General features: G+C 59.0%; 12 protein-coding genes across 12 annotated transcripts; 8 read left to right on the plus strand and 4 right to left on the minus strand.

Moving 5' to 3' along the window:
- Window positions 1–384: 384 nt before the first annotated feature.
- SCHCODRAFT_02617473 (uncharacterized protein) lies at window positions 385–1,954 on the plus strand. Its single transcript, XM_003032454.2, has 5 exons — window positions 385–502; window positions 559–812; window positions 865–923; window positions 973–1,404; window positions 1,461–1,954. The coding sequence occupies exons 1-5, from the start codon at window positions 473–475 to the stop codon at window positions 1,739–1,741; spliced, it is 1,056 nt and encodes a 351-aa protein (XP_003032500.1). The 5' UTR covers window positions 385–472; the 3' UTR covers window positions 1,742–1,954.
- Window positions 1,955–3,297: 1,343 nt separating this feature from the next.
- Window positions 3,298–4,788, plus strand: SCHCODRAFT_02617478 (uncharacterized protein). Its single transcript, XM_003032455.3, has one exon. It carries the CDS (start codon window positions 3,739–3,741, stop codon window positions 4,702–4,704), a length of 966 nt encoding a protein of 321 aa, XP_003032501.2. The 5' UTR covers window positions 3,298–3,738; the 3' UTR covers window positions 4,705–4,788.
- Window positions 4,789–9,974: 5,186 nt separating this feature from the next.
- Window positions 9,975–10,933, plus strand: SCHCODRAFT_02617482 (Ribonuclease/ribotoxin). Its single transcript, XM_003032456.2, has 3 exons — window positions 9,975–10,542; window positions 10,612–10,755; window positions 10,809–10,933. Exons 1-3 carry the CDS (start codon window positions 10,355–10,357, stop codon window positions 10,864–10,866), a joined length of 390 nt encoding a protein of 129 aa, XP_003032502.1. The 5' UTR covers window positions 9,975–10,354; the 3' UTR covers window positions 10,867–10,933.
- SCHCODRAFT_02617483 (glycerol kinase) lies at window positions 10,902–13,827 on the minus strand. The gene is made up of 9 exons (XM_050344813.1): window positions 13,760–13,827; window positions 13,581–13,698; window positions 12,995–13,079; window positions 12,847–12,933; window positions 12,681–12,793; window positions 12,430–12,628; window positions 12,238–12,370; window positions 11,779–12,184; window positions 10,902–11,722 (listed from the first exon to the last, which is right to left on the minus strand). Exons 1-9 carry the CDS (start codon window positions 13,781–13,783, stop codon window positions 11,109–11,111), a joined length of 1,779 nt encoding a protein of 592 aa, XP_050200908.1. The 5' UTR covers window positions 13,784–13,827; the 3' UTR covers window positions 10,902–11,108.
- Window positions 13,828–14,771: 944 nt separating this feature from the next.
- On the plus strand, window positions 14,772–16,110 carry SCHCODRAFT_02617488 (uncharacterized protein). Its single transcript, XM_050344814.1, has one exon. It carries the CDS (start codon window positions 14,906–14,908, stop codon window positions 15,725–15,727), a length of 822 nt encoding a protein of 273 aa, XP_050200909.1. The 5' UTR covers window positions 14,772–14,905; the 3' UTR covers window positions 15,728–16,110.
- SCHCODRAFT_02617495 (uncharacterized protein) lies at window positions 15,680–16,300 on the plus strand. The gene is made up of 2 exons (XM_050344815.1): window positions 15,680–15,960; window positions 16,028–16,300. The coding sequence occupies exons 1-2, from the start codon at window positions 15,737–15,739 to the stop codon at window positions 16,029–16,031; spliced, it is 228 nt and encodes a 75-aa protein (XP_050200910.1). The 5' UTR covers window positions 15,680–15,736; the 3' UTR covers window positions 16,032–16,300.
- A 170-nt stretch (window positions 16,301–16,470) lies between these two features.
- SCHCODRAFT_02617498 (chaperonin Cpn10) lies at window positions 16,471–17,645 on the minus strand. The gene is made up of 4 exons (XM_003033061.2): window positions 17,536–17,645; window positions 17,174–17,257; window positions 16,842–17,027; window positions 16,471–16,784 (listed from the first exon to the last, which is right to left on the minus strand). Exons 1-4 carry the CDS (start codon window positions 17,536–17,538, stop codon window positions 16,734–16,736), a joined length of 324 nt encoding a protein of 107 aa, XP_003033107.1. The 5' UTR covers window positions 17,539–17,645; the 3' UTR covers window positions 16,471–16,733.
- Window positions 17,646–17,837: 192 nt separating this feature from the next.
- SCHCODRAFT_02571293 (DEAD-domain-containing protein) lies at window positions 17,838–20,456 on the plus strand (the record flags this gene model as incomplete). Its single annotated transcript, XM_050343842.1, has 8 exons — window positions 17,838–18,104; window positions 18,147–18,295; window positions 18,350–18,614; window positions 18,702–18,937; window positions 19,036–19,241; window positions 19,298–19,851; window positions 19,921–20,047; window positions 20,101–20,456. 8 exons carry the CDS (start codon window positions 17,838–17,840, stop codon window positions 20,283–20,285), a joined length of 1,989 nt encoding a protein of 662 aa, XP_050200911.1. The 3' UTR covers window positions 20,286–20,456.
- A 206-nt stretch (window positions 20,457–20,662) lies between these two features.
- Window positions 20,663–21,924, plus strand: SCHCODRAFT_02617503 (uncharacterized protein). Its single transcript, XM_003032459.3, has 5 exons — window positions 20,663–20,711; window positions 20,774–21,097; window positions 21,158–21,234; window positions 21,287–21,351; window positions 21,405–21,924. The coding sequence occupies exons 2-5, from the start codon at window positions 20,999–21,001 to the stop codon at window positions 21,650–21,652; spliced, it is 489 nt and encodes a 162-aa protein (XP_003032505.1). The 5' UTR covers window positions 20,663–20,711; window positions 20,774–20,998; the 3' UTR covers window positions 21,653–21,924.
- Window positions 21,767–22,924, minus strand: SCHCODRAFT_02213779 (NAD(P)-binding protein). The gene is made up of 4 exons (XM_003033062.2): window positions 22,467–22,924; window positions 22,370–22,410; window positions 22,191–22,314; window positions 21,767–22,121 (listed from the first exon to the last, which is right to left on the minus strand). Exons 1-4 carry the CDS (start codon window positions 22,858–22,860, stop codon window positions 21,799–21,801), a joined length of 882 nt encoding a protein of 293 aa, XP_003033108.1. The 5' UTR covers window positions 22,861–22,924; the 3' UTR covers window positions 21,767–21,798.
- Window positions 22,925–23,497: 573 nt separating this feature from the next.
- SCHCODRAFT_02617509 (uncharacterized protein) lies at window positions 23,498–25,148 on the minus strand. Its single transcript, XM_003033063.2, has 2 exons — window positions 24,919–25,148; window positions 23,498–24,839 (listed from the first exon to the last, which is right to left on the minus strand). The coding sequence occupies exon 2, from the start codon at window positions 24,736–24,738 to the stop codon at window positions 23,701–23,703; it is 1,038 nt and encodes a 345-aa protein (XP_003033109.1). The 5' UTR covers window positions 24,739–24,839; window positions 24,919–25,148; the 3' UTR covers window positions 23,498–23,700.
- On the plus strand, window positions 24,832–25,287 carry SCHCODRAFT_02213807 (uncharacterized protein). The gene has a single exon (XM_050342089.1). It carries the CDS (start codon window positions 24,926–24,928, stop codon window positions 25,223–25,225), a length of 300 nt encoding a protein of 99 aa, XP_050200912.1. The 5' UTR covers window positions 24,832–24,925; the 3' UTR covers window positions 25,226–25,287.
- Window positions 25,288–26,034: the final 747 nt, after the last annotated feature.

Genomic DNA, 26,034 nt, shown 5'->3' on the forward strand with positions numbered 1-26,034 from the left:
AGTTGCGCTCTTGCCCTCCAGATCGCTCAGGGAGGTCAGCGGCCCCTGTGAGGACCCATCCCGCCACGCTCTGGAGGCGCATAAGAGATACGAGACGCTATAGAGCCAGTCCCCCGCTGACTTCGTCACTATAACATTCTCCAAAAACAATGAGATCATCGTGGATATCATTGTGCTTCGTACAGGATTTTCGTGAAAGAACATTGCTTTTTCTGTAACTTTTGTGTAAAATCCTAGGCAGACGCGCTCTAGTGCACGCAAGGCCAAATTATCCGAGCATCAGGAACGACCCGAACATTGCTTTTGTAGGTCCCTGTGTGTCCAGCTTTCGGCAATTGCCGACGTGACGTGGTGGCTGAACGTGACGTCAGTGTCACACATCTTGTCCTCGACCGCCACTCATTTGCACCTACCCACGCGTATTTCCAGTACTCCATCTCGGGAGTGCAGCTGTATATTATCTCGACCGGAAATGGCGCTCTGGACGCGTCTCTTCGGCTCGGTGAGCTCTACTTACCTATGCACACCGAACATCAGAGCTAACACAATGTCATTCAGACCAAGGAAGAAGACTACGAAACTATCCTCTCTAATCTAGCGAATGACATCCAGAAGCGCCAGGTCAAGCTCTCCGAGATCCGCCTGCGCGAGCGGCGAACAACACTGCTGGTGACAATGTGGACGCTCGCGGGCTGGGCAGCCTACGTGAGCGCGTGGTACATGGCGCTTCTGCCCAGCTTCAGCGGGAGGGGGCCAAACAGCAAGTGGGAACGCGGGCTCGAGTCCGTGCCAGTGCTCCTGGGGCCGCTGCTGTGCGTGATCGCCTTGCTGTGGGCATGAGGCGCGACTGACGCTCCTGCACAGCATCCTCCTCATCCGGCGCATAATGATCTGGAGATACGAGACCAAGGAGGCGAAGGAGGGTGCGTGGCTCGACCTTATGACGCGCGCCACAGCTGATCGGACGCGCAGAGAAGCAGCTGCAGGCGCTTTTGAAGCAGCAGCGCGCGAAAATCGAGGAGGTCAAGAAGAAGACGAACTACTACTCCACGCGCGACCTCATCCAGAAGTACGACGAGAGCAACCAGACGCCGCAGGGCACCCCAGCGCGCGCCGCGCCACCCTCCCTGCCTCAAACTCCCCAGCGCCGTCCCGGACCGCTAGGCCCGAGCCCAGGCATGACGCCGGTCGGCGCTCCCCCGTCCCCTGCGCTGCGCTCGCAGCTCGCCATGCCCCCACCCATGCCCACCGGCCCACCCAGGAAGATGTGGTATGACAAGCTCGCGGACGCGATCCTCGGCGAAGACGGCGACCCCACCGGCGCCGCGTCGCGCTACGCCCTCATCTGCGAGAAGTGCTTCGCGCACAACGGCCTTGTGAAGGAGAGCATGTTTGACGAAGCTCGTGCGTGCACTTCTGCTGTCTTGTCATCGCGTGTCGTGCTGACCTTGCTCCTCCAGAATACCTCTGCCCGAGGTGTGGTCACTTCAACGCATCGCGGCGCGCCAAGAAGGAGGGTCGCGCGAACGGCACGCCCGTAGGCAAGGTCCTGTACCCCACGCCCAGACCAGTTGTCTCCGATGGCAATCTCCGCCAACGCAGCTCGGAGCAGAGCGAGCTCAGACATCGCGGCCGCGCGTCTCTGGACAGCGCACCAAACGGGCGGTCGCCGTTGTCGGGAGACTCAGGGAGTGGCGAGGAGCGCGAGGCGGATTCGAGCATGGAGGTGGACGAGTCCTAGCATGCGTGGGGTGGTTGTGTTGACACTCATGGTCCTGGATGTCTAGCGTATGCCACTGGTAGGTGTGAGTTCTGATACCGATTATGTGCGCCCTCTCGATCTAGCATACGGCTCCGGACAGACTTTGTATAGTACGGCGATCGATGGAGTATATTTGCTGTCGGATTCTGCGATGCGCGATGCTCTGCGTATGGTAAAACGGTTACCTGCGTGACCATGACCAAAAGTTTTGAGTTCAGAAGTCCATTGTTCAGGTGCGTGAAATGTAACTTACGAAGGAGGTGCGTCAAGAACTGTATCCTCTTACCATGCAATATCCATATGCTGTTGCGATGTCATGAGCATTGAGAACCCAAACTGAGTATAGGCAACGGAACAGTATCGCATTCGAATATGAACAGACATTGAGCTCTGAAGAGCACCACAATGATAATTAGTCAAGGTAGATAGGTCACGGTTATGCAATGATGAATCATGAGAAATCCGCCAGAACACTCCTCGGCCTTCACTTGGGTATACCATTCAGGACCGTAAACACATTACCACCTCGCCCGCCTGGGATTGCGCTCGTGCGCGTCCTCGTTCTTGCGCTTTTGGCCAGCGGTAGACGTGATGGCGTAGGGGTAGTTGCCATAGACAGCAGCGGAAGAGGACGCCGTCGGGGCAGCATTCGAGTACGCAGGACCGCGTGCTTGCGGCCATTGCGAGGTTGGCGGAGCCGCTGCGGTCGCGCTAGGTCGCTGTTGAGAAGTACTCCATTGCGGCTGATACCGGGTCGCAGAGGGCGATGATTCGCTCGGTAGCGCGGGAAGCGGTTGGCCGGCAGAAGTCAGAGGTCCAGCGTCAGAGAAATGTTGCGCCTTCAGTCTAGGGTGCGCGCATGCTGTGATTGTGAGCGCTTGCTTCCAGGAACAAGGGAAAGTGAAATCGGCGAGATCGTCTTGTATTCAGTGTCGCTTCTTTCCATTTACCTTGTTCCGCTCCTTAATGAATGTCGGCCAAACGACGAAGCCCGATGCTTGACTTCCTCGCCCAAAGGTAAGCCTGAACCTAGACAATTCCAGATGCTGCCTCTCATAGGTGGGACAACTAAGTCGGATTCAGCACGAGGAGTACATTCCAGGCGAGATAGTCAGCTGAAAACAGAGATCTTGAGCGCTGAGATGGCGGCGCGGATGAGGAGGGCAACGCCGCAGAGCCGCGGGAAATGATGTCGGAGTTTGCCGACGCAGAATTACTCCCGGTTGTTCGGCTGTTGCCGCTACGGTCACCTTTGACGAGCATCGTGTTCGACTGTGGCTCTGTCTCACCATTCTTTGTGCTATACTCATTCACTGTATAGCTCTCAACGCGCTCCTTTTAGCGCTCAATGAACCTGGGACTAGCGACGGTTCGCTCACGTCTTATAAACCTGGCGTGACGCTGAAAAAGTGGCAGACTGATCCTTGCCATAGCCCACCATGAACGACGCAGGTGGATATCACGCGACTTCGCCCTCTGAGGCTGACCGCTCTTTTGACGCTCTGCTGCGACGCGCATTCCTTCGCAGTGCCGCCACTGAACACCCGCCGCAAATTGTCGTTCGAGAACGGCGCGCCACCACTTCAGTGTGCAGCTTAACGCAATCCTCTGCCCCTACCGGGGAACCGCCCACAAATCCTCAAGCTCCGCCATCAGTGATCCACGCAGTGCAGAAGCGGGCACGACCCTCGTCGCACTCAGAGGATGGCTCGAACTCACGATTGAGTCCGTCGCAATCATCGCCTGTTCGCAAGAGAAGGGCGGTGGATAGGGAATTTAGACAGATGTCTCCTCAGCGGCTGATGGTCACTGCCTGTGCCAAGGAAGCCGTCGGGCCTGGGAGTGGTGAAGACTCAGGCTTCGAAGTGAACGCGCAGGGATTGACGACTGGCACCCATACGCAGAGGGCTCGGCTCTCAGGTCCTCAAGTGAGTGTTTCGGAAAACTTAGCATCGGAGCCGGACGGACCCAGCGACATGGGCCACTCGACGGACTCAGACGACGACCCCGACATGGACTGGTCCATCGACGCCTACGGCTCCCTCGATGTCGCGAGCTCTATCTCGGGGGAGAAGTTTGGATCGCAAAGCGATGCGGGCGATTTCAGCGACTCGGAATACACTGCGACGGTATGCCCTCCCGCATCCGACGTCGATGATGCTGCTACCGTGCTCGAGAGCGAGAACGAAGACGACCATCCACCTGCGCGTGCCCCCCAAGTCTCCTGGTCAGTCGTTTCCGGGGAGTCGTATCCTGTAGACGACGACAAGCGCTCGCTCTCATCCGACCTCGACGCACCTCCTCCCCTCGGTAGTTTCTCCGCGTATCCAGGTCCTTCTCGCGTACCTCCAGTGCCGGCTCCTGCTCCTATAGTGGAGCAGAGTCCCTCCAACCGCTTTCTCGCCAGAGCCGGAAGTCCTTCGAGCCCTTGGAACTACACACAGGCATCTTATCGCCCCATTCTGCTCGATGCTGCGCCTGCTCCTCCGCTAGGTTACAAGAGTGGTGGCTTCAAAATTGGGAAACGTCCAACGAAGAAGAGTGCTGGACCGTCGCCACTCCTTCCTCCATTGTATCCGCCTGAAGCATACTGCGTCGAAGCAGATGCGCTCAGTCAGGCGAACGGCGTCGCCGAAATCAAGAGAGAATGCCCATGGGCGGACACACAGTACAAGAGGGCGTGCAATGCAGAGATCTCCGGCAACGACCTCCGCGAGTTTCTCTGTCGCCTCCAGTCGCACATCTTGCACGCGCACGCCCCGCCCACGGAGCTGACTGCCAATCCCACAGCAAGGTATAGGTGCCGTGCTCTACTGGACAAGTCCCGAAGCGCTCGCCGGTGCTCGACGCCTATAACGGCTGGGCAGCCGGGCGAATTCCAGCTCGCCGCGCATATCGCACGCTCGCATCTAGGCATGTCCGTGCCCGTGCAATACAGGTGACGGAAATTTCTCAAGGGTCCACGCGAGCTGCGTTCGCCGGTCATACTCAATGAAATCTATATGCTAGTACATTTTCCTCTCGAGTCACTATGTAAGCATATGCTGAAGCTAAATCTCAGCTAGACTTACGCGGCCAAGTTAACATCGCAACGGCGCATACGAAGTCCACCAACAGAGTTAATTCCGATTTCCATACGTGCCCCGAGCATCCTGTATCATTAGACTCTGGACAGACTTTGTATAGTCCGGCGATCGATGGAGTATATTTGCTGTCGAATTTTGTTCTGCGCGATGCTCTGCGTGTGATGAAATGGTTCAATGACTGGCACGAGATCGAGTCCTCCGCACTGAGAGGCTATGACCGGAAATCGAAGCTCGAACGCTCATTGTTCAGGCGCGTTGACTTTATGGAGGAGACGCGTCAAGTACTGCATCGTCTTACCTTGCATACGTATGCTGTTGCGAGGTCGTCAGAGAATTCACACTGGGTGTCGACGATAGAACAGGATCACAGTCAAAAGGTAACAGATGCTGACTTTCCACAATTGTAATTAGTTGAGGTTGCAAATGTCATGGGTATAAGTACAATGATGAGGGTGATAAGACGAACGATACTTGAGAGTTCCGCCGGACCATTCGACGATGTCTTCAGGACTGTAGCAATCACCACTTCGTCCGCCTGGAATTGCGCGCGTGCGCGTCCTCGTTCTTGCGCTTCTGACCAGAAATTGGCGCGACAGCATAGTGGCTGTAGCCGTAGGCAGCCGCGGAACACGTCGCGGGTGGGGCAGCACTCGAGTGATAACCAGGGCCGCGTGCTTGCCCCCATCTCGAAATGGGCGTGGGCGCTTCGGTGGTAAATTGTCGCTGTTGATATGCACTCCATTGCGGCTGGTAGTACTGGGGCGCAGACGACGAAGGCTCGCTCGTTAGCGCAGGAAGTGGTTGGCCAGCAGATGTCAGAGGTCCGACACCAGAAAGGGTAAACGAGTGCTGCGCCTTCAGTCGAGGGGTGCCACAGCGCGACGCCGGAGCTGTGCGTACTTGCGCTGCCATGTTCGCACTCACCCTCGCCTTGATCGGCTGAGAGGTCTGTTCAGCGGAAGCGGACCGCGTCGTCTGAGGGCGGCGGCTGTCTGTAGTCAATTGCCCGCTCGCCAGATGACCAGGATGCGATTGCGAAGAGCTCTGCTTCTGATGTGATCGTCCGACTTGATAATCGGGCACCGGACTCTGAATCTGAGGCACGACGGATGGCGGCGGCACAGGCGGGAGATGAGGCTGACTGCTGGTCTGAGCTTGAGTTGGTGGGAGCCAAAGGCTCGACGTCCAGGGGTTTGCCTGAGTACCCGACGCAGTGGCTACAGGCGAGTGGGTGGTAGCAGACTTCGAGTCCGTTGCGAACGCTTTATGCACCAAAGTTTCGGTAGACATGAGCGAGCCATATGCGCCCCGAAGTCGCGGTGGCGCGTAAGAGATAGCCGAAGCAGCCACAAGGTTGATGAGTGAGGTAGGCGCAAGCTGAGTAGCCTGAGTGGTGTTGGGAAACGACGGGGCGTAAGGCGAGTATGATTGAGCAGGCGCCGGCGTAGAGCTATTGCCATTTCGGGGCTTCGCGAAAGAGGATTGCCGAGGGGCATTGCGAGTTTGGGATGCGGCAGTTGCTCCCGAGGGCCCTGCGTCTGAGGACGTCAAAGACGAAGCTTGTACGCGCGGTCTCCTCGTTTTGCGCGGCGAGGATTGCCGCGTAGGTACGCTTGGTGCATTGTCCTCCCCGTCACACGTGAGATCGATGACATCGGTGGCTGAGCTTCCGAGTACAGACCCCGTTGATGAGGTGCATGTCGGCGTGCTGTGGCATACGACCTCGATCGCCACAGCGGGAGGGCTGCTGCAGACCGTCAAGTCAGTCCGTGAAGATCGAGAGCGAGCTATAAGACTCACCTCGACTTCTTCGCCTGCTCCTCCGCTTCGCCCTTGAGCTTCGCTATCAGTTCAGGGTCGGCACCGGCCGTGAATCCCCATTCCTTGATGTCATTCGCCGTATAACGGTCTCCTTTGGGATCATGAACGTGGATATACGAATGAGTTGGTCTCTTCTGCCAGTCGTAGGTGACTTCCACGACTCGATAAAATTTGAGATGTGAAAAGTTCTTGACCCTTCGCATGGTTCCATGAATAGGGCCGGCTTCTGCGGGGGTGAGGTCTTTGCTGCATCGTCCGCCGCAAGAGGGGTAGTCGCCGTAGGGGCAGAGTGGAGTCAAGTTGCCGGTCGGCGGCGTAGATGGCGAAGACGACTCTGCTTCGGAGGTAGATGCTGAGGCAGTAGGTGTCTGACGCCGCCGCTTCCTCTCAGCAAGGACCTTGACGCGTCTGCTCTGGCCTTCTGGCTTCTCGGATCGATGCTTTTCCGCGGTAGTAGTCTCTTTTGGCGGAGTGATAGGCGACGAGTGTATGCTGTTCGATGCCGGTGAAGCGCTTGACTTCCCAGGTGCAAGAGAGGGACACCCTCCAGGACATTGTGTTTGGTCGCTCGTCGACAAAGGACTGGAGACCGACACAGGACCATTCGTGTCGGGTGTAGGAACATTTAGATTGCACGGCGAGGATTGCGAATCAGCGGAGGTCAGAGTCAAGCACGTAGTTTCGGGAATGGTCGCTTCTTCCCATTCGCCTTCATCGGACTCGTCTTCAGCACGATCAAGAGATTGGCTGAGCTCGCGCTCGAGCACGGCTTCGAGGTCATCATCGGGCATAGCATCCTCGGTGGCTTGCAGCGCGGGCCCCGTGGCATCGGCGGCCCTCGACGCTTCGTCGCCGTCGAGAGCCTGCGCGGCCTCGTCCTCGTCTTCATCATCACTATCTTCCTCACGCTCGCTGTCAGCTTCAGCAGCGTCATTCGTCGCCTCGCCGTTCTGGTCGGGCCGGCCATTCGCATCGCAGCCTCCGTCCTCGTCCTCGGAGGAATCGCTGTCAGAGGAATCGTCGTCATCATCGTACCGACGAGAGGTCTGGGCGGTTTTGGAAGTGGCTGGGACAGGTGTATGTTGAGTGGCAACAATCCCTCTGTTGGGAATTGTGGGTGTCGCCTGACGGCGGGGTGCAACAGCGGGTGGCGAACGCGCTGGACGTGTCCAGTACGGCTGGGGAGCAAAGTATCCCCGCGTATACATCTGTGTTTAATGAAGAACGGAGATGAACAAAATGCCAACACCAGACAAACGGAACACGCACGTTGTATTGTCTGTCCACAGCGCTCTATGTGCGTCAAATACACGCCTGTATCTCTCGGATAGGCTCTAGATTCCTTCGACTCGCGGGAAGAGCGGATATGAAGTGAGTATGGGTTGGTCGATATGTGGGCGGTTGGGTCAAGATGAGAGTGGCGGTTCAAGCGTGGGACGCGACAAAGCGGGCGGTGGCAAGTCGCGTCGGGCCCTCACGTGCCGAATATTCTGAAGCGGCCCTGGCGCTGGTCTCGGGCGCATTCCCCATTTCATGTGGCGTCGTATTCTTGTTTATGTCGTTCGGCTGTGCTTGCGGTCTTTTTCACACCCGCGCATCGAGGGAGCCATGGCAGAGTAGCTTGCCTACGACCTAAGGTCCATCGAAGACACCCATAAGTGCAAGGTTTTTCGCGACAGACAAGATTCGCACTCGGTGAATTGCCACAGTCACTAATCCAGTGCTGTCGTTGCCCTTCGACAGCAGATGTCATATCTGTCGATCGGCACGGTCACAAAGCTGCTGAGGTGGGAAAACACAAGTCCTGTGATTCCGCTGCGCACGAAGGCTGTCCACCTTTCCAGAATCGTCACAATAGCTCGCATCTATATTCTGCAACCGCGGGTCTCTATGCTTAGCCTGTCAGAGATATGAAGCCAGCACATAGAGATAAAGGCTCACCGGCGCCTGCGTCAGTCTTTCATGATGGGTCTCTTTCGAACATCGCCGATCGTCTCGGACGCGAAGCTGTATGCGAAATCTGCCAGCAACGGCCTGCGTGACAACGGTCCAGGCGTTCGGTCTCCAGAATACAAGGGAGCCGCCTTCTTGACCTGTGTGTGGCACTGCACCTACCGACATCGCCTTCGCTATGGCAGGTCTTAACATACCAGAGCGCCTTGCCAGCGCTCAGGATACCCATCAAAAGGCTCGATAGCGGGGGAGTTTGAATGATCCACGCGCACGACTTCGAAGCACAAGTACCATGAATAGGCGCACCTTGTCGCCTACATCTGTAAAAGACTGAAAGAGGAAGCTTTCTGCAGTGCGATGCTGTACGCGCGGACCTTGGGTCGCGTCCTTGCCAGTGGAGGAGGACCGCGAAGTTCACTCCATCTTATGTTCACTAATACAGCCCACAGTGTCTTCATTGTCGTGAGTGTCAAGATAGCTCTTGATGCAGCTCAGGAAGGCGCTTACCTAGTATCTATACGCTCGGCATAGTCGCGAAGACCAGCCTCAGCGTCGGGCTGAGATCGTGACTTCTGAGAGCGTTCCTGGGCATAACCTCCCTCCGCAGATGGTCTAATGTCCTGTATCGCTCCTTAGTTGCCTTGAGGGCGACTCAGAAGTTTCACTGTACGCTCTTCGTAGTTTTTCTGGCGTACGTCTTGTCGCGCTTGCTCGCCTCGGAGAACCGTGCGAAATTGTCCCGATTTGGTTATTAGTGGCACGGGACGACTGACCGACCTTGCCTTGCCTCTGGCCCTCATGTCTTCCATCCATCGCAGTCTGAAAAGTCATATAGTGATCCCAATATCAAAGGCAAAAGAAAATCACCCAGCCGCTTGGGATCACTTCATATACCAGAAGGGTGTCGAACCTGTCGTCAGCCAGCCGATACGTCAACCGCTTCCAATCTCGTGAAGCATATTGACTCTACCGCATGCTCAACCTAACCCGCAGCAGCAGTTCACGTCTCCGAAGTGTTATCGCCATCTGCTCTCTCATTTCTTCGGGCTTCAGCGTCACAGATTACCTTGTCAAGTACCGGATCGAAAGAACATTAATAACGGTCCCATACTTCCCCGCATGCCAGACCACATCGGCGGGAAGCTGGTATTGTCCCAAGAATGGAATTCCATTCGAATCTTGCTAATTTGGGCACAGCGATCACGGTCAGCCGATGTATTCGCAGACCATGGAGGCAGCAACGCTGCTAATTCTCCCTAATTCTCCCTAAAGGCGATCTCTCGTTGGGCTCACTTTGCCACCTTCCTTCGATTAGACTTCCGAGTTCTCGGACAGACCTCCATAGCAAGTCCGACTGGCGAAGCTCTCGCCTTCCGCCGTCCCAATTGAACCATACCGGTGATCACGCCTCTGCGGAGCGCGGGCACGACGCTGCGCTCGGGCTTCCGTTTCACGATGCAACGCCTCCCTCCGCGTGCCCCTCAAGCCTGCACCCCCGCGTGCTGCCGACATGCTCTCTTGCAGCCCTCATGTGCGTCCCCGACACGCTCTCATGTGCGCCGCCGCCGGGCGATAAGCCACCAGCAACGTGCGCGTGGGCCCCGCGCACGCGGTCACGCCGACAGCGACCACCGCGAAGGTATATAACCCCCACCTGACGACGTCGAAGTTCAGCGCTCTCCCCGCACTCGCCCTCGCTCGGCCTTGTCCTTCCCTCGACTCGTTCTTCGTCATGCTCGCTGCCACCCTCCTCTCCCTCGCCGCGGTCGCGTCCGCTGCCGTCGTGCACCAGCGCGCGTATCCCTCGGGCGACGTCACCTGCGGCAGCAACACCTACTCGGTCGACGAGGTGAAGGCCGCCGTGCAGAACGGCGTCGACCACTTGGACAACCCGATCGGCGACAACTCGTACCCGCATGCGTTAGTAGCCTGCTCTTCTTCGTTCTAGCGCCGGCCTTTCGTCTGACACGTACCCCTACTATCCCCCAGTTTTCACAACTACGAGGGCCTGGACTTGTACTGCAGCGGCGACTCGGACTACAGCGAGTTCCCCATCCTGAAGTCGGGCGACTATGATGGCGACTCGCCTGGCGCGGACCGCGTCATCTTCGCCGACAACGGTGACTACTGCGCGTACGTGATCCCAAGTTCTGGCCACATCCTACTGTTGCTCACTCCTTCATCAGCGTTGTCACCCACACCGGCGCCTCCGGCAACAACTTCGTCTCCTGCGAGGGCGACTAAAGGTTGTGCGAGAGGCCAAGTTATGACTATTCGGGACATCGGGATGCCCCTCATGACAATGTTGTATTACTCCGCCTTCTGAATGTCATTCATGAAGACGCTCGTATATCTGCGCATAAGAGTGTCTGAAGTATTGCAGTGGTGAGCTACGTATGAAGGTATGCAGTGTCTACTGTAGTATCCCCATTATTCGTTCCAAATTACCCGAGGTATAGTAAATTCCCAATGCCCAAATCCCAGTATTACTCCTCATCCTTTGTCTCTTCCCAACCCTTACTCCTCTCCACCGCCCTATTCCACCCCGCCCACTTCGCCTCGCGCACATGCTTCCGCATCTTCGGCTCAAACACCCTGCTCCCCGCCGTATTCACCTCCTTCAGCGTCTCCGGCCGCCCCAAATCCCACCCCCACAGCCTCACCGCCGCCCCCGCCAGCAGCGCCGCGCCCAGCGCCGTGCTCTCGCGCATCTCCGGGCGCTCGACCGCGAAGCCGCCGATATCGCCCAGCACCTGCATCGCCGAGTCCCCGTTCGTCACGCCGCCGTCGACGCGGAGCGCGCGCGCGAGCGTCATGCCCGAGCGCGCGCGCATGGTGTCGAGGATGGCGCGCGTCTGGAAGGCGATGGCCTCGAGCGCGGCGCGGGCGATGTGGGCGGGCGTGGTGCATTGCGAGAGGCCGATGAGGAGCCCGGCGGCGGTCGGGTCCCAGTACGGCGCGAGCAGCCCGGAGAAGGCGGTGACGAAGTAGAGGCCGCCGGTGTCGGGGACGCGCGCGGCGAGGGCGTTGACCTCTTCGGAGGACTGGATGAGCCCCATGGAGTCGCGAAGCCACTTGATGGCACTGCCGGCGACGGCGACTGCGGCAGAGGGGTCAGATCGACGGCTTGACGAAAGGTAGATATCTGACACTTACTGCTGCCCTCGAGGGCATAGACTGGCTTCGCGTCCGGCCCAGCTTGGTAGGCGATAGTGCTCACAAGCCCGCCAGTCCCCTTTGTGATGCATTCCTCGCCCGTGCAGAACAGCAGGAACGCGCCCGTGCCGTACGTGCACTTCGCCTGCCCTCGCGTCAAGCACTGATTGCCTACGAGCGCACCCTGCTGGTCGCCGATGAGCCCAGCGATGGGCACGCCAGCGAGTGGTCCTGACGAGATGGTGCCATACACCTCTGAGGAAGAGACGAGCTTGGGCAGCACGGAGGGGCGGATGCGGAAGAAGGACAGGAGCGCGGGCGACCATTGGAGCTTCTGAATGTCGAGCAGAAGTGTCCGTGCTGCGTTCGACACGTCGCTGATGTGTATACGGGGCGCGGTGAGTTTCTGTGGAATGTGCTCAGTTATGGTGCTGGAGGAATTAGCGAGAGCTCGCGTACGTAGACCAACCATGACTCCAGGGTACCGAACAGGAGATCATCCGTCTCGTGGGCGACATGTACCCGCGGGTAGTGGTCGATCATCCATCGCAGCTTGATCGCCGAGAAGTAGGTAGACAATGGTAAGCCGGTGCTAAAATGAGCAGGACTCGGTTAGCGTCCCCCAATTGCGTCCAAAGGGAATAGACGTACAGCTCCTTCAGATACTCCCTGCCATCCTCGCCCTTCCTGTATACGCCCGGGCTGGCCTCGATGCCCACACTGTCCATCAGCCGTTCATAATGCGTCGCAGTATTCCGCGTCCGCGAGTCTGTCCAAACGATGGCGCGGCAGAGGGGCCTTCCCGATGAGCGGCTCCATGCGACGGTTGTCTCGCGCTGATTAGTAATTCCTGTCGATGAAGTCAGCTTCATAATTGAAGGGCCCGCCGTAGACGCGCTGACCTATAGCCTTAATACTGTCCCTAGTCCAGCCTGCCCTTTCCAGCGCGGCAGTCGCCTCCTCGATGCACTTTTCCGCGGCATGAAGTATTTCTTCTGGGTCGTGGTCGTGCCACCTGTCCCATATGTGTTAGTACGCTGCCATCGTCGCCGCATGAACGGCGCATACCCAGGGTTCGGAAAGTATTGCGGAAATTCCAGCTGGTGCTGCGCCACAATCTCGGCGTACTTGTTGAAGACAATGAAGCGGACGGAACTGCCTTGTGTAAGCCCCAGGAAGGAAGCGGACACGCCTCAGCGAAGGAAAGGAAGCTTACGTTGTGCCACAATCCAGCGAGCCAACGAACTCGCCGGCTCGGAGATGGATTGTCGGCGCTGGTATAGACGGTCGAGGAAAGAGGTCTGTACGGGACCGTTAACATCCAAGCTGCGAATGCGAATACAACCGTTTGCACATCAGTTTGCAGTTCCGTGCCTGCGGATTTACGCTGACTAAGCTAACCGTGACCCGTGTTCAACCCGTCTAGAGCCGCTGTCGGGCTCTACGACGTTCGATAATGCGGTTCACGAACCCTTTTACCATACATTTTCTTGATGGATTAGTGAATCTGCTCTCTTCAAGTACTTGCGCTAGTATACGCAGTGAGGACCTAATTCTCAACCGTGACGGACATCACAATCAAGGCACACGTGCTCAAAATCCACGCGCACGAGACTGCAAACTGATGTGCAAACGGTTGTAGCTCGTGTTATGCGCGGAACCCCACGGAGCCCCGCACGCCCGCTCTGGCCGCTTTGGGGTGGACACACGTGGCGAAACGAGGACAGTCAGAATATTTACGACGTCGTGCAAGGGAAAGTGATACTTTGCACATAATGCGGCGGAATTATGAGAGAACTCACAATGGGGCAGGAGGTACAACCGACTGAGCGTTCGACTTAGCCAGTTCCCAATCCGACGCTTATCTAAAGAGGGGTCCGGATGCTTGAGAAGGGTTTTGAGTAGACCGTCTCGCGCGTCCTATTCCCTGGTTCAGTGTAGGCTCGAGAACAGAGGTTGGCCGAGGATCATTGAGACGCACCGAAGTTCTTGATTTGGCGCCCATGGTCGAGTGTAAACGTCTCGAGGAGGGTATTCGTGAAGGCGTGAAGCAAGAGAAGGATGCTATTGACTGCCAAGAAGGGCACTGCAGTGGCGAATGATGACGCCAAGGAGTCGTGCAGTGGGGTCTAAGATTGTAAGACCCAAGTTAGTGCTAACTAGCAAGGAGAGTTCAGACGCGAGGGATTCGCAGCACACAAGTCCCCCGCAAGGCGAGGTCTAGGCCAAGATAACGCTGTGCGCGTCCCACTCTATCACGCTCAACCTCCTCGTCCAGAACGCGCTCGTCTCGAAGATTCCACAGAAATTCCATCTTACTCACCGTCTCCTTTCTCCTGGATTCCCTGTTTGTGCACGCCCTTCCGCCAGATACAAAGCGGGCCTGCTCCTGAGCGCTGCAGCCGCAGAGAAGAGCGCAGGTATTCCGCCTCGCAGTGGTGGACGCGTCAGGGCCCCAGGGGAGAATAGTCGCAACCCCATGACTTCGTGTTGAAAGCCGAAGTTGCCGGCCCGGGGAAAGCCGGGTCTGAATATTGGTCTAACCCCGTATGGTGCCCTTTGTTAACTCTTTATGGACTTTGGGGGAGTGTGGGGATGTCCGTTTTCATTCATGTCCTCCTGAATGACTCTCAGACCTCTGGTTCTGGTACGTGAATGGAGCACGCATAATAGGGGACTCCTGGGGCTGTGGCTTGAACTGAGTTGCAGCAATCTATATTTCGCCACCGCCTGACGGTGATGGTGGGACAGTTCAGAGACTACTCGACGAGTGCATGCGCGGCCGTAGACTTCTGCCGCAATTCTTTGGTGGTCGGTCCTTCTCCGAAGGCTCTGACTCGCTACATGACGCTTCTCTCGGCCGTAAACCAGCGCGACGATCTGAGGCCCAACAATGAACTCAAGCGCTACCATATCCGCAGGGATAGTGCTCCACCCGCGGTAGTTACCCCTCGTGCTTCACGCCAATATACTGTAGCGCTTCAAGCCAATAACCCGGACCAGAAAACAGATAGTTGCGTTTCCGCTCCTTGCGCTCTTCCGGGTCTGTCGATAAAAGCCATGGGCACAGGCGGAACTGTATACTATTTGCACCACTCCTTCTCGTTCCATTTCGCTGGAAAACACTATGCACGCACGCTCGTTCACCAGCTACCTCATCTTCGTCGCGCCTGCAATCCTTCAAACCTTCGCCGCACCCCTCCCCGCCCCGCTCAGCGTCGACGGCATCATCCCTTCGGACCTCCTCGATCCGGCCGACAGCGTCCTCGGTCCAATCGAAAACGTCGCAAACCCGATCGCGTCGCCGATCCTAGGTGGCCCAATCGACAGTGCCCTTGGGCCAGTGGAAAGCGCGCTCGCGCCCGTGTCGGGCCTGCTTGGGCCTCTCGCGCCGGTCACCAGCTTGCTGGGTCCCGTGCAAAGCGCCCTCGGTGGCCCCGTCGAGAGTGCGCTCGGTGGGCCCGTCGAGAGTGCGCTCGCGCCGATCCAAAGCGCACTTGCACCCATCGAGAGTGCGCTCGATCCCATCGAAAGCGCCCTCGAGCCCGTGCATAGCGCCCTCGAGCCCGTGCATAGCGCTCTCGCACCCATCGAAAGCGCCCTCGCGCCCGTACAAAGCGCCCTCGCGTCAGTCGTGAGCGCCGCAGGAGGGGCCCTCCCGACCGCCGCGCTCGCGTCGTTCGCGAATCCGGATGGTCTTCTTCTTCCAGGCATACTGCCGTCGGGTATGCTGCCGTCGGGTGTGCTGCCTTCGGGTATCTTACCCTCGGGTGTGGTGCCATCGGGCATCCTACCCTCGGGCCTCATCCCGCGCGACGATGCAGTCCTTCCGCGCGACGATGCCGTCCTCACTCGCGTAGACATCGCACCGACCTTCACCATCTTCGTCACAGAGACCGCGACGGCGACAGAGACCTCGGGGTGCGTCTCTGGTCAAATATCTTTTTGAGGAGATAGTATGCTCACCTTCGCCAGTAGCGCCAGTGTCAGCGCAAGCGCGAGTGCACTTAGAGTAACGGGCGCGAGTGCACCGGGCGTAACGAGCACGAGTGCACCGGGAGTCACAAGCGCGAGTGCACTGGGAGTCACAAGCGCGAGTGCACCGGGAGTCACAAGCGCTACCGAATCAGCGACCGGCTCAAGTTCGACGATCAGTCGCATGCCCTTTGAGCCGCCGAGTGGCTGGTGAGAAGTCCAAAGGGTGTGAGCAGGGAAGCAAGAGAGGGAAGCAGGAGCAGCGGGAGAGCACCTGAGTAGGGGGTTGGTCGAGGACGCCTGAAGGGCTGGCCGAGGACGCCTGAAGGATAGGCCGAGGACGCCTGAAGGGTTGGCTGAGGACGCCTAGAGGATCGGCAGAAGCCGCGGCGGTCTTCAACCCATGGACGGACTTCGTCGTCACGGTGATATCGGACGGACATTCGTCATACAAAGCGCTACAGACGCATATACGATACCCTTCTTATGCGATGTGAGTGAGGTACGAAGAGCAGCCGCGACATGGAAGGCGAACATGATGGTCGGGAGCAAGCCATGACGCGGGCAACAGGCGCAAACAATGACCGTCACAACAGACGCGAAGAAGGGCGGACACGCACCTGCAAGCAAGGCCCGCGCTCAACAAAAATGATCTCCACCTTGCGCCTCACGTCTCACTTCCCACTCGCGCCCCACAACACGCCAGTCGGCAGCACATGTCCCATATACTGAGTAGTGATTCGTAAGCCATAACCCAGCACAATCATTAGAGGCCGTAAGTAGATTATTAGTTTGCTGTTTTCGACTCCCGCCACCGAGGACCACCTCGCACAGGCGACCATGACTTGAGCATAAGCAACCACTAGACACCTTCAGCACGAGCGGTACCGATCCGTCAACTAGAGGTCGTCCTGCGAAAGGGTAGCATCGCCCGCCGCCGGGTCCGTCCGCGTGACGTCGCCTAGAAGCGTGCGCGACGCCTACTCCTGGATCTTGGCAAGGATGTCCGAGTCCTTGTAGAGGTAGTACTCCTGCGCGCCGTCGTCAGCGTTCCGATTCCGTGGCACCACAGCAAACCGGATACTCACCTCCTCGCCAACCTTAATCGAGTTCCCGCCCCAGCCCGGGAGCAGGACGCGGTCGCCGGCCTTCACCTGCGTCGGCACGATCTTGCCGTCCTTCGTCGGCGCGCCGGGGCCGACGGCGATGACGGTCGCCTCGGGGAGCGGGGTGGTCGTCGCGGAGGAGGGGATGAAGATGCCGGAGGCGGTTTTCTGGGTTGGGGGTTAGTGGGTGTTAAGAAGTGTGATGACGACGGAAGGCAAACGGTGGAAAATGGAAGTAAGTAAGGAGGAGGAATGTGGAAGTGGTGTTTGGAAGCAGAGGTGAAGGGGAATGGGGAGTATGGGCAGTAACGCACGGTGTCGGGCTTGAAGCGCTGCACGAGGACGCGGTCCAGAAGAGGGACGACGGCCTTGATGGACTTGAAGGTAGCTTGAGCGGCCTGGGAAGGATGTTAGCATGGTTGCAATGCGTATGCCAGTCGGGGAGGAGGCAAGCGCGCGCGCGGCTTGGTAAGGCAGGAGGCGCGTGTCGGAGGGCAGGAAGCAATGACTGCAGTGCAAAGAAAGCCCCAGCAGTAGAGAGCGCATCATAGGACGCGCCAGGTGTTCTCAAGAGCTTGCGCCGTGCTCGCTGCACCTCTCCCGCCCGCTCCGGCTCCTCCGTCCTGCGTTTTTGCGCGCGCCCTCTCCTGCGACACAACAAGCAACCCATCCTCACCATTGCAACGGACAAGAGAGACTTGAAAGCGACGAAAGCAAGCAGGAGAAACTTCAGCTAAGAAGTCGGAAGAACGAGGAGGGCAAAGGTGCGAATTTAAGGACAAGCCCGGGTAGCTCAAAAAGTTTCCACGGCATTCTAAGCGCGCGATCACGTGCACTGCCTGCCGGGTTCCCACGGTTACGCCACGCCACGTGCCTCCCAAATTTTGCACAGCCACTTGGCCATTGTTCTCGGGTTGTTTTGATTTTCAATTTTCATCATATCCCTCCGAGCAGGAAGGATAACGGGACGGGAACACGATGTCCGACGAACGACTAGTCGACACGCAGACGACGTTTGCGTCGTTTGCGAATATCCTCGATCAGCGCGTCCTCCGCGCGCTTGCCGATCTTGGGTTCGCCCGCCCGACGCTCGTGCAGGCGAAGGCGATTCCCCTCGCGCTGGAGAGCCGCGATATACTCGCTCGGGCGCGCACGGGGAGCGGGAAGACCGCCGCGTACTGCGTACCACTGGTGCAGAAGATCCTCAACCTGAACGCCAAAAGTGTAGGTACGTCTCGCCGGGCGGTGATCGGGGAGAGGTGCTGATGAGACGGGGGATCGGCATAGGAAGCACCGGCGACGCGCGCGCTGATCCTGGTGCCGACAAGGGAGCTTGCCGAGCAGGTGAATGGGCACCTGAGGAAGCTGTTGGCGTATTGCGAGGGCGAGGTGTCGGTGATCAATGTTGCGTCGGGGAATACGGCGGGGTTGCAGAGGTGCGCCGACTGCCTACTTCTCGTCGAATATATCTTCTCAACCTGCACCTCCAGGACCCTCATCTCCGACACCCACCACATCGTGATTGCGACGCCCTCGCGTGCGCTCGCCTTCCTCCAGTCCAAAGCCCTCTCCCTCTCTGCCCTCGACTCCCTCGTGATCGACGAGGCCGATCTTATCCTTTCGTACGGCCACGATGAAGACGTGCGCGGGATCTTCAACGGCGGCTACCTCCCGAAGGTCTACCAGTCCTTCCTCATGAGCGCGACCATGACCGAGGACGTCGAGATGCTCAAGGGGCTCGCGCTGAGGAACCCGGTGAGTGCTCTCCTGCCGCATACCCTCATAACACACGTCGCATTCATCTCCCATGCCGTGGCTGACGTGCTACCTTTTACTCCCCAGGCCATCCTCAAACTCGAAGAAGACCCCGCAGCGGCGAACCTCACCCAATACGCCGTCCGCTGCACCCAGCGGGACAAGTTCCTCCTCACCTACGTGATCCTCAAGCTGAAGCTCATCCACGGGAAGTGCATCATCTTCGTAAACGATGTGGATCGGTGTTATCGGTTGAAGCTCTTTCTGGAGCAGTTCTCGATCAAGAGCTGCGTGCTGAATAGCGAGCTGCCGTTGAACAGTCGGTGAGTGGGCTGTTTTGTGTCTTTTGGATCGTGGTCGTTCGTTGTGGTTCTTGTTCGTGCAGCGTGAGGGGAACGAATGTGCTAATGATTTGCTACAGGTATCACACCGTGCAAGAGTTCAATAAGGGCGTGTACGACTACATCATCGCGACGGACGAGAGCGGTTTGGGCGAGCGGGACGAGGAAGATATCGAGCGCGAGACGGAGGCAGAGGCAGCCGGTGAAGAGGAGGCAGAATCGAGCGAAGACGAAGCCGTGGAGAACGGCGACGAAGCGGCCGAGGACGCCGAGGAAGACGATGGCTGTGAGTCCCGCCCTATCGACTACCGCATAACGCATCACACCCTGACCTCCGCCCAGTCACCTCCGCCCAACGCACCACCTCCCCCGCCCCCAAGAAGCGCAAGCGCGCCGCGACCCCGCCACCGGCCTCGCGCAAAAAGGCCAAGCCCGACCCCCCTTCCGCCTCCTCTGCCGCCTCGCCCCCGACCAAGGCCAAAAGACCCCGCGCCTCCGACCGCGAGTACGGCGTCACCCGGGGCGTCGACTTCCTCGACGTCGCCGCCGTGCTCAACTTCGACCTCCCCGGCTCCGCGCGCGCGTACACGCACCGCGTCGGGCGCACCGCGCGGGCCGGGCGGGCGGGGATGGCGCTGTCGTTCGTGTCGAGGCCCGATCTGAGTGACAAGGACCCGGTGAACCGGACGCTGGGGCGGCGGGACGAGGAGGTGTTCGCGCGGATCGAGCGCGAGCAGGGCGCGGGAGCGGTGAAGGAGTACAGGTTCGACATGCGGCAGGTGGAGGCGTTTAGGTATCGGATGGAGGATGCGCTGCGGAGCGTGACGCGCGTGGCGGTGAGAGAGGCGAGGGTGCGGGAGCTGAAGGCGGAGGTGTTGGGGAGCGAGAAGTTGAAGGTGCGTGTGGATTCGGGGGATGCGTCATCTGTGCAAGTGAGCCGGGTACTGACAGTCCTGATCTCATAGGCGCATTTTGAGGACAACCCACTCGACCTCGAATTCCTCAAGCACGACCGCGCGCTGCATCCGCAGCGCGTGCAGCCGCATATGAAGTTTGTGCCAAAGTACTTGATACCTGGCGGTGTTGCTGCAGGTATGTTTTGCCTTCCCTCTGCGCTCCGTTGAATCACACTTATTCGCCCTCAGAAACCGCGCAAGCCACCGGAGAGGGCAGCAAGGGCCCTGGAGACGTCGGCTTTGTACCCTTCAAGAAGGACAACGGCAGGGGACGTGGCCGCGGGCGGGGCGGGGGAGGCAGAGGAGGGCGTGGGGGCCGCGGTGGAGGCGCGGGCAAACGCAAGTCGGATCCGTTGAGGAAGTTTGGGCGGTGATAGGGGGTTATCTGTATTCTGCATATATTAGGTATGATTGTCTGTATGCATACGGGATGGGGGGCGTCCAGCTTGGGACTTTCATGTGATTCCTGGCTGGAGTTCAACTGTCGTCACGTGCACCGGCTCCGCCGTCACGCCGCATGTGACTTGTCGTAACTTCGTTCTCGTCCAGGGATTGTGGATTGTTGAAGGGCATCCTCGCGTCCCTTCATCTGGTCTCGCTGACCAGCCCCTAAGCTGGTCCAGGTTCGCGTCTTTTTCTGAAGACAAGTTTGAGGGTGATGGCTTGCGCCAGCTGTAACATTCTCGTCCAGGGGACGCTGATGGACATCGTGAACGACGGGGACGTTCCCCCGTCAGGTTGTCCTCAAGCCTCTGGTCGGGCCGTCGTCCCTGTCCCGTTATTGAACGGGGATCTCTTGCGTAAGTCCATCAATGACGTTGTGCAATATATGATTGCGCAATTGAGTACCCTCCCCGTATAGATCAATGGCCTTGAAGTATCAGGTATGCGACGCTGTCAGAACTGGAGCGACGCACCACCGCCATATGCCCTTCTATGTCGGAGGGGGCTAGCAATGTTGCCTGGCCTTTCGATGTCGATGGATGCGCCGCTGTTATAAAGAGTGAACTCGAGCAGCAAGTTCAGCATCGTCATCAGTTCTATTTCTCATTCTTCTCTGCTCAACGCCTTCGTTCGCCTCGTCAAAATGTTCTCCAAGGTCTTCGGCATCGCTACGCTTGCCCTCGCGACGTTCGCCAACGCGTCGCCTCTCGCCCGACGTGGGGTTTCCGTTGACCCTGCCAAGGTACACCGTCCCTCTGGGATTGCGGGACATAGCATGATACTGAGACTGACGCGCCTGCAGTGGTACACGCTCTCCTGGGATGGCATGCAGTACCTCGACTCCACGAAGGGCGTCCTCATGATCCAGCAGCACAACAAGTACGAGTATCCTCCAGTGCCTTAACCGCTTCCCTAGTTGACTCCGCCGCAGCTTCGACGACCTGAACAACGGCGGGGACAAGGGCGTGCGCTTCCGCTTCCCGGACGGTCTCCCAGGTGCGTTTCGTCTCTTATTCAACCATGTCTCTCAGCGCTGACCCCTCCTCCAGGCAAGATCGTCTGCGAGGCGCACAACGACCACTTCGTCGGCCTCGCGGAGGGGCAGAATCCCTCGATGAACCAGTTCGACACCTACCAGAGCGAAGACCGCGCGGCCACGGCCGAGGCGGGCGACAAAGGCATCTTCATCCGCTTCGGCGACTCCTGGGTCGGCCGGACGAACATCGAAGGCCTTCCTGTCTCCGAGAGCGACGCGCAGGAGTGGGATGTGCGGGAAATTTCGATGGTTCCGCTGTGATTGGGGGGCTCGAAGTTCAACTCCTTATTATTGATTTGTACACTCACTCTTTGATATTTATTGGGGTCCCTCTGACCCATAGGGGCTCTGCGTCTGCAAAGCACGCACGCTACACGATGTTGACCGCGAGTGTGCAAGGCTCTACATTACTTGGAATCACCCTTCAGGTACTCCTTGACTGTCGTCCAGTGATGCCCCTCCCAAAGATCGTTTGCCCCGCCCGCGCCATCGCCTTCTCCAATTACGGTATCGATGCTCAGCAGTCCCCGCTCTGTAACGCGCTGCAGCTCCTCGACGAACTCGGAGGGCAAGGGAATCTCTGGCGCCACCGGGATCACGTCGACGCGCTCGATGGGCGCATCGAAGATGGCGGCCAGGCTCTTCAGTGTGATGCGGTCGCCCTCGATGCGGAAGGCCTTGTTGGCGAGCGCGGAGAGCGGGTAGTGCGTGACGAGGTGGGCGACAAAGGCTGGGGGAGGGTCAGTACATGGCGCAAAAGGGGTGGAAAACCAGAACGGAGCTGGGTGTGGCAGCTTACCTCCAATGTCGGGGTTGGTGGTGACGGAGAACGGCTTCTCGCCCGTGAGTGAGTTGAGGATGTTGACCTTCTTGTTGGCGTTGTACCCGACGAGTATGGCGATGAACTCGGCGAAGCAGCCGGGCTAAAAGAGGTTCAGTCAGCGCCATGCAGACCATCTACGACGCGACTCCACTTACGAAGATCCGCAGGGAAGGGAGCCCGATGGACTCGAGATGGTCTGCGCGCCACTTTCAGCTCGCCGTACTGCTGCGAGGGCAGAACCCGCAATCTCACCTGCGACCTCGATCTTCGGCAACAAGTACGGCGGCGCCTCCCCCTTCCTCCACCCCTTCGTCGGCGTGCCAAACTCGCTCGGCACGAAGAGCTGCACGCCCGCCTGCTTCGCCGCGCTCGCCAGCGGCACCTGCTGCGGGACCGCGAAGTGGCCGACCGGCGCGATCACGACCTCGACGTTGTGCGCGCGCAGGACGGCGGCCGTGCCCGCGATGTCGGCGTAGTCGATGCCCGCGTGCGCGACGTGGGCGGGCAGCCAGGCGGGCCGCGGGGTGGACTGGCGGGTGAGGACGAGGGTGGAGGCGGCGGGGACCTTGGCGAGCGCCTCGACTGTGGCCTTCCCGATGGCGCTGTTGGCGCCTGCGACGGCGAAGGATTTGAAGCTGGAGGACATGGCGAGGATGGAGAGCAGTTGGTTTTTGCTGAGTAGGCGGTGGATGGGTCGAGATGAGTGGCACTCACCTGGGCTTTTGTACGTTCAGCTTCGGGGGCTCAAGCGGCTCTGCCGCGAGGAGACGCGGATGCGAGACGTTCTCGGCATAGGAAGGTGGAGAGTGCTACATCGATGATTCAGTATTCATGCTCACTCAGTTCTCAAGTCCGCCGTGTTTCGGAAGCTGCCTGTGAGACGCGCAGGTGGTTGCCGGGAATTGGTCGGGTACGAGCCGCATTCGCATGCGCGGATTCGTCGTCGTGCAATCTCTCCAGGAATGAATTCTGTGACCTTGCTTCCATCGTCTACTTTCCGCAATGAACATCCGACGCAAGCATCTGCCTTGACGGAAGGTAGGCGGGAAACAGCTGCAGGGTGGGAAGCGGAAGCTATACTGCGGAAGTTGCCGGACAAAAACATGGCCGCCATAGTACACTGAATTTGACTGAGCAGAAACTACTCCAAAAAATGAAGAATTGCTGTCCCTCATTGAAAGAAGCGCATACCCCAATCACCAAATTCGACAAGGGCCAGGCTGGAGGAAATTCACTGTCGCACAGGTGAAGTCAAGTCATCTAGGATTGGAGTTTCTATTCTAATGAACGGTTGTAATAGGTAGTTCGTAAGACGTCGCTGCTACGTTGGGTAAGTGGATGGATGTGGGTATTAGTAGTAGTCCGTTTTGTGTTGTCCGAAATTCTAGTCGCCTTCGGGACTGACTAGGCCAGTCAAGACGCGCTCAGGTGGTAGGTAGAAAGCCTATGCCACCACTCTGGATCAAGATGGATGCATTAATGGCGCTTAGGCAGAAGAGACCGCCGCCGCCGGGACGGAGGAAGAGGCCGCGAACGCGGGGGCAGACGACGCAGAGACGGCAGCCGCCGCGCCAGAAGAAGCCGGCGCGAACGCCGCGCCCGACGAAGTGGCAGCGGCAGCAGCGCCGGAGGACACGGCGGCGGCGTTGCCAGAGGACACGGCACCAGCCTGGCCCGAAGACACAGCAGCAGCAGCGCCAGAGGAAACCGCCGCGGCAGCGGTAGACGAGGACGCGACAGCCGCCCCGGAGCTCACGGGCGCGGACGAGGCCGCAGCCTGGCGCTTAGCGGGGGCGGAGGACGATGCGACGGCGGCCTGCGAAGAGGCGACAGCAGCCTGCGAAGACACCGCAGCAGCCTGAGAGGAAGAGACCGCGGCCGCGGGCTGGGAGGCACCCGACGAGACAGCAGCGGCAGCCGGGCCGCTGGAGGACGCGAACGCGGCGCCGGAGGAAACCGCGGCAGCGGCAGCGGACGACTCAGCCTGGCGCTTGGCGGGCGCAGACGAGGACGCGGCGGCGGCAGCGGCCGGGGCAGAGGAGCCCGAGACAGCAGCGGCGGGCGGCTGCGAAGACGCGGCAGCCGCGTTGGAGGACACGGCAGCGGCGGCGGTGGGCGGCACCGACGACGCAGCGGCCGCGTTCGACGACACGGCGTTGGCGGCGCCAGAAGACACCGCGGCAGCGGGGACGGAGCCCGAGGACGCCGGCGCAAAGCCCGCGGTGGACGACGTCTCAGCCTGGCGGCGCGCGACGCTGGACGCGCTCTCGACGGCGGCGGCGCTCGACGAGGCGAACGCAGCCGCGCTCGAAGGCGCCACGGCGGCACCCGAGGACACAGCGGCAGCGGCAGCCGACGAGGGAACGGCGGCGGCGGATCCAGAGGACACAGCGGCAGCAGCAGCGCTCGAGGAGGCGACTGCGGCGGCGCTGGACGGGACGTTCACGACACCCGAGGACGATGCGCCGTTCAAGGGGACCGCGGCGGCGACGGTGGCGAGGGTGACGAAGGCGAGGAGCTGCATGGTTGCTGTGTGTTTATTGGGCTGGTTGGCAAAGAAAAGTGCAGTGGGCGCTCGTTGGCGTGAATTAGAGAAGTAAAGCTGAGTTTATGAGTGCTGCTGGACTGAGCGACGTCGGTGAGCTGGTCGGTCTGAGAGTGAAGGCGACTGGAATGCTGAGGAAAAAGAGCTTGCAACGCCCACCTTATATATGCGCGCTGCCCACGGCGAGGTGCAGTGGAGTAAAAAACGGGGGGCACGCTCGCCGTTTACTCCAACGCCCAAGGCAGGGTTGCGACGCTGGGAAGCACGTCAGCCGTCCCGCAGCAGGGTGTTGGCGACATCGGGGCGACACGTTCGCCTCTTGTTGACGATGTGCTCGCTTGTCGTGACGACTTCACGACGATGTTGTAAAACGCTATGTGTCGAGGCGCTGCGAGAGTGGAGTCGAAGTCAGCGTAGCGCCACAAATGGATCAATGATGATTATTTGCGCGTGTTTGTCCGTTTAGTTGCTGGCGATCCTTAAGGAATGGCAGGGCTCTCGCCAGTGGGATGGAGCATCGGTATACGAAAGTCATGCGCGGAGATTAGTTCGGTGGACAGGTCAGTAAGGCGCAGGGGTGAAGCTGGCGGCTACGCGGAAAAGTGAACATGCATCAGCCCCGCACCACAAAGGCATTTTCTTGACAAGACTGCAAGGGTCTGCCTGGGGTCTTCAAGTCCTTCGATCGTCACCGCGTCACCCTTCCGCGCGAGTGTGCTCCTCCTTGCGCAGCAGCAGAATATTTGGGATGTCGCGATGCGGATATGACTAGCGTTGCGGATGATACCTCCCGGGACCTTTGTGACCGGTACCATACCATGAGCGGTGCGGGACCCCTCTCAGACGAGGTTTGGAACCGGTTTCTTACCATTTTGTGGCGCTGCGCGGCGTCATCACGTGATTTTTCGCTCGCGCGCCGAGCGCGCGGTTGTGTCTTCGAATTCGCGAGCGGTAGTGTGGGCCTTCATGAACACTCCTTTCGCCCTGAAGCGCACAGTACAATATCATGCTCCACATATTTGATCTTACCTTCATGCCAGCTTGTGCGTCAGAAGACCCGAGCAGAAAGGAATCCGCCGAGCTTTCCGTGCGCAAGCGGCTCAAGCAGATCAGGGACACGCGCCGGGGCTCGAATTGACCATCAAATGATTAAGAACTGCAGGAAAACCGTCTACATCGCAGCTACCTACAAGGGAGGATGACAAACTGAAAGCACACGTCACGGAAAGACCTCCACTGCCCAACGAAGCCTGCCAGCCGCCTCAGCGTCGCACT

Source organism: Schizophyllum commune, assembly GCF_000143185.2.
Source record: "Schizophyllum commune H4-8 unplaced genomic scaffold SCHCOscaffold_4, whole genome shotgun sequence".
Classification (NCBI taxonomy): Eukaryota; Fungi; Basidiomycota; class Agaricomycetes; order Agaricales; family Schizophyllaceae; genus Schizophyllum; species Schizophyllum commune.